The sequence below is a fragment of the Echinops telfairi genome, unplaced genomic scaffold (assembly GCF_000313985.2).
Source record: "Echinops telfairi isolate 266 unplaced genomic scaffold, ASM31398v2 ScPeMD7_655;HRSCAF=1070, whole genome shotgun sequence".
Taxonomy (NCBI): Eukaryota; Metazoa; Chordata; class Mammalia; order Afrosoricida; family Tenrecidae; genus Echinops; species Echinops telfairi.
The window spans coordinates 27,164,460-27,169,715 of record NW_022104553.1 but is presented as its reverse complement, the minus strand read 5'-3'; the positions used below and the strand labels follow the sequence as shown (position 1 = coordinate 27,169,715).

General features: G+C 50.2%; 1 protein-coding gene across 1 annotated transcript in view; it reads left to right on the top strand.

Moving 5' to 3' along the window:
* The window catches only part of CEACAM19 (CEA cell adhesion molecule 19), a 28,176-nt gene that overhangs the window by 11,503 nt on the left and 11,417 nt on the right, over nucleotides 1–5,256 (top strand). The window contains exon 3 of the mRNA XM_045292682.1: nucleotides 1,211–1,361. Within this exon, the coding sequence (XP_045148617.1) occupies nucleotides 1,211–1,361 (151 nt within the window). The remainder of the gene's footprint in view (nucleotides 1–1,210; nucleotides 1,362–5,256) is intronic.

Here is a 5,256-nt window from a genome sequence, read left to right as displayed (position 1 = left end):
CTGGCTGGCTGGTTGGTTGGTTGGTTGTTGGGTGGCTGGCTGGTTGGTGGTTGGTTGGTTGGTTGGTTGACTGGTTGGTTGGTTGGTTGGTTGGCTGGTTGGTTGATTTGTTGGTTTGTCGGTTGTTGGCTGGCTGGTTGGTTGGTTGTTGGTTGGCTGGCTGGTTGGTCGATTGGTTGGTTGTTGGTTGGCTGGTTGGTTGCTTGGTTGACTGGTTGGTTGGTTGCTTGGTTGACTGGTTGGTTGGTTGTTGGTTGGCTGGTTGGTTGGATGGCTGGTTGGTCAATCTATTGGGGGGAATACAATTCAATTCATAGCCTTCCTTATACTTGGCATTTCTTGGAAGCAATTATCCAGCTTGAGAGTCAAAGCTGGGTGATCTCCAGGCTGAAGGTCAGGTTAGGGGCTGTCCCAAAGATGGCCCAGTCCCACTCAAGAATCCTGCACAAAACAGCAGAGAGTCTTCCTGAGTGAACACATGGGTCACCAACTGAGGTGGGAAAGGAAGTCCCTGGGTGGTGCCAACAGTTGATGCTCAGCTACGGACCTGAAGGATGGTGCTTCAAATCCACCCCAGAGGCAGCATGGAAAGAAGGGCTGGCGGTCTGTAAAGATGGCCACCAAGAAACCCCTGTGGTGCAATTCTGCACCGTGATGAGGCATCTCTATGTGTCAGAACTGACTGGATAGCAAGGATTTTGAGGGTTTGTTTGGGTTTTAAGGTGGGGCAAATGGGGGTGGCTGGTGGGATATGGAGGGAGGCAAGAGGTGGACTTCATCCCCGGGGGGTGTGGCAACAGAGAGGGGTCCAGGAAGTCCTAGGGAAACAGAGGTTTGGGGTCAGGGGGCAGCCGAGGAGTTCCATCTGGGACAGGCTGAGCCTGGTGTGCAGCGCTGTCATCAGCTGCTGGGGGACCAGGAGGTAGCTGAAGAAAGCAGGAGAAAACTAGGGGCTGAAAATAGACACCCCTCAGAGGTGCTCTATGGGTAATCACCAGTGCAGTGTGGATAGTCACTGGTGCATTGTGGGTAGCCACTGGTGCAGTGTGGCAGTCATCAACCAGGGCACGATAGGTAGGTACTGGTTACTGATACAGCATGGGTAAGCACCAGTGCAGCCTGGGTAGGTTCTGGTGCACTATGGGTAGAAACTGGGTGCAGTGGAAAGGGTGCTCTCGCAACTTATCACACGGTCCTCTCTCGCCCCCAGAAAAGCTCCAGGAGCTGCCCAGTACACACTTACCTATGGACATCGGTATGGTGACCGCCATCATCATCGGCTCTCTGGCCACGGGGGCCCTCCTCATGGGCAGTCTTGCCTATCTCCTAATGAAGAGACGTTGGGAGAACCAGACCCTCAGGTATGGGAGCCCCCAGACCTCTCTCTCTCTCTCTCTCTCTCTCCTGGCCCCCACCCCAACCCCCGTCTCTTCATCCTCCCATCTCAACCCCATGGAGTCTTCCACAAGTCATCTCATCGTGGTTCATACGCAATCTCATCCCATCCAGGGACCTGGGAGGGGAAGAGACCCTGCCCTCTAGTCTTAAAGAGACTGCGTGCCAAGGGACAGAGAGCCTGGCCTACAGAAACTAGGCATTTTTGCCATTCTGCACAACTGAGTAGCTTCAGGTCTACTAGAGTGGGGCACTCACTTCTGTCAAGAAATTCCTCTACACATGAAGGGGCTTCAAAAGGTTTTAAATGCCATTGTTGTTTTTTGTAATCACTTTATTGGGGGCTCTTACAGCTCGTATCACAATCCACACCTCCATCCATTGTGGCAAGCACATTTGAACCTAGGTTGCCATCATCTTTGTCAAAACATTTTCTTTCTACTTGAGTCCTTGGTGTCGGCTCATTTCCCACCCACCACCCACCCTCCCTTCCAAGTCATTTTTCATATTGTCCTCCAGCATCACAATTCAAATGCATCAATTCTTCTTCCAGCTTCCTTATTCCGTGTCCCAGCTTTCACATGCACAGCAAAGGATTGAAAAGACCATGGCTTGGGTCAGGGGCACCTTAGTCCTCAAAGTAACCTTCTGGGGACGGTGGGGGAGGGAGGGGGTAAAAGTGAGCAGCTGATCCCAAGGGCTCAAGTAGAAAGCAAGTGTTTTGAGAATGATGAGGAAAACACATGTACAAATGTGCTTACCACAATGGATGGCCGGATGGATGGTGATAAGAGTTGTACAAGACGGGGAGGGAGGGGGAAAATGAGGAGCTGATGCCGGGGGCTTAAGTGGAGAGGAAATGTTTTGAGAATGATGAGGGCAATGAATGTACAAATATGCTTGACACAATTGATGTATGTATGGGTTGTGATAAGAGTTGTATGGGCCCCTAATAAAATGATTAAGAAAAAAAAGAGTTGTACAAGACCCCAATAAAATGATTTGAAAGAAAGAAAGAAAGAAAACTGTAGACCAATTTAAAAAAAAAAGGAACCACCTGGGCAGAGATGCTGTGTAGAAATACCGCCATGATGATCCGGGCAGTGATGGCTGTAATAGATCTTCCCCAAGAGAGATTAATCGCACGCCACGTAACAGAAAAGCCTCTGTTACAGCTGCTCCGAGAGGCGGCTAGAGTCTGGCAACCTTTCCACCCCGAACAAAGAAAACATGGGGTCTGGATCGTTAAGGCAGAGGCTGGCTTACAAGGGAGGGAAGTTTACCCCTCAAGGAAGCAGCACCCTGGGACTAGAGCAATGGTTCTCCACCTTCCTCATGCTGTGGCCCTTTCATACAGTTCCTCATGTGGTGGTGACCCCCGACCATAAAATTATTTTCATTACGACTTCATCACGGTCATTTTGCTATTGTGCTGAATCGTCATGTAAATATCTGATCTGCAGGATGTATTTTCATGGTTACAAATGGAACAGCTTGAAAGCATAGTGATGAGTCACAAAAACAAGATGTCATTCTAGATTGTGAAAGATTTCTTTCTAATGACAAATCGATGAGATTTTGTCTTGAAGCATGGTGTAGCATGGGTAACTGTCTTCAAGCCGGGTACTCGTAGGTGGGCATACCTGCATGTGGGTGGACCCGCCTGGAGACGGCTAGAGGAGCCCTGTCTTGGTTCCTAAGACCATCGGAAGTGTGTGTTTTCCGATGATCTTAAGCAACCCCTGTGAAAGGGTCATTTGACCCCCCAAAGGGGTCGCGACCCCCAGGCTAGGAACCGCTGGACCAAAGGGAACAACAGTTCCAAGTGATAACTCAGAGTCTGGCTTACATTTCTTACTGATTGGGAAGGTCCGGAGACATGCATCTCCAGAGTCAAGGTTTGTCAGCTGATCAGGGAGGGGAAGTGTGGGGATTCAACCCACATCCGGATGGGTCCTAAGGGACAGTTGTGTCGTTGAAGGGAAGAAATTAAGAGGCAGACAAAAGTTTGGGGGTGCTCACCTCCTCCGTGGCCTCAGGAACCAGGTCCGAGTGGGAGAGAGACAGAACACATCTTTCACCAACTTATATCGTCTTGGGCATGCAAGCCTCCCCAACCACAGACACCTACCTCCTTAACAAGGGGACAGCATCTTAACCTTGAACAGGCCCCTGAGCTCATTGTGGTGGGCCAGGGGGGGTGTAACCGAACACCAGTGCTGGGAGGCAGATAAGGGGGGGGGGGCTGTCCCCTGAGCAGGGAGAGCAAGAGCAACATGTCTGCCCCTAGAGATCTAGCTCCTATAGATATAGCAATCAGCCATGCGCTTCTAAGGTAGCGCCATCATGGAGGCTCTTGTGGGGACGATTTTTAAGTAGGAGACTATGATTGGGACTCATCTCCAACTCACAAAACTGAAGGCCTCCTTCCATCAGAATTAGGGGCTCCAGGTTTCTTCAACCTGAGAATAAATACACTCTCTTCCCGGGCTATCGTTTCCCACAGGGAAGGACGGGGTGGGGGCAGCTAGCGGGCAGCCAGAGATGTTGAAAGCATTCAAAACAAAACAGAGTTCTTCCTGCTAAGCTGGGGATGCCAAGGACAATATCGATACATCCTGGTATTCACAGTCGTCTTCTGCTTATCACTTCATTGATCTTCACAAAAATGGCTGCAGAGGGCAGGGAGGGCAGGAGCTGCCAATATATGCTGTAAAGGGCTGGGGAGTCCAGATTTCCGGCTTTGCAGACCAGACCATTTCTGCCACGGCTATCAGTTCGACAGCTGTGATGGGAAGGGCAGAGTCCCTGCGTGGTACAGGTAGTCTGAGGTCCCTGTCCGTGCAAAGGTTCCGCTGAAGAAAAGCCTGAGAGACACTCGGTCCCTGGAAACCCGACAGAGCACAGTCCTCCTCGGGCCCCCACAGGGTCCCATGATGCCAACTCATAGAGACCCTATAGGACAGGGTAGAACGGTCCCTGTGGACTTCCCAGGCTGTAACTCTTGATAGGAGCAGGTAGCCATGTCTTTGTCCTGGGGAGAAGCTGGTGGGGTTAGACCTCTGACCATTTCATAGCTCATCCACTAATGCTTTCTTTCTGTTTTCTTTTCTTTTGTTTTGTTGTTGTTGTTGTTGAGAAATTGAGTCATGTGCTTAAAAACAAACTTTCTTTCATTATTCGGTGGGGCTGCTAACTGCAAGGTCAGCAGTTTGAAATCACCAGCCGCTCTGAGGGAGAAAGATGAGACTTTCTCCCCCTGTGAAGGGTTAGCGTCTCAGAACTCCCCAGGGGCAGTTCTACCCTGTCCTAAAGGGGGGCTGAGAGTCGGCATCGACTCAGGGGCAGTGAGTTAGACTTTGGGGGTTTATTGTTGATTTGTTGAGATGGTTTGTACAGCGATACGGAAGATGTTGGTTTGTTTTATTCTTTAAAAACCGAAATAAATAAGGTTTACATTTTTTGAGAGAGAGAATGAAGGGTCACACAGCCCTAAAAATCCTCCTGAGTCAGGTCACAGGCATCAGAAGACCTAAAACAAACCAAAAAAACATATTGTTGAGAATGACGGGGGCTGGAGCAGAGACCCCAAACCCAACTGTAGACAATAGGACAGCCCCTCACAGAAGGGTCCCAAGGAAGGGATGAGTCGACCAGGCGCAGGACAGCACCGATGAAACACACAATAGTCCTCTGGTTCTTCGAGACTGCCTCACCCCCCTCTATCATGACCCCAGTCCTGCCTTTCCGTTCTGGCTAGACCAGATCCTGTAAATAGATAAGAGCTCATTACAATGGAATCCAGGTCAGATAAACCCCTCAGGAGCAGAATTGGGAGTAGTGATACCAGGAGGGTAGGGA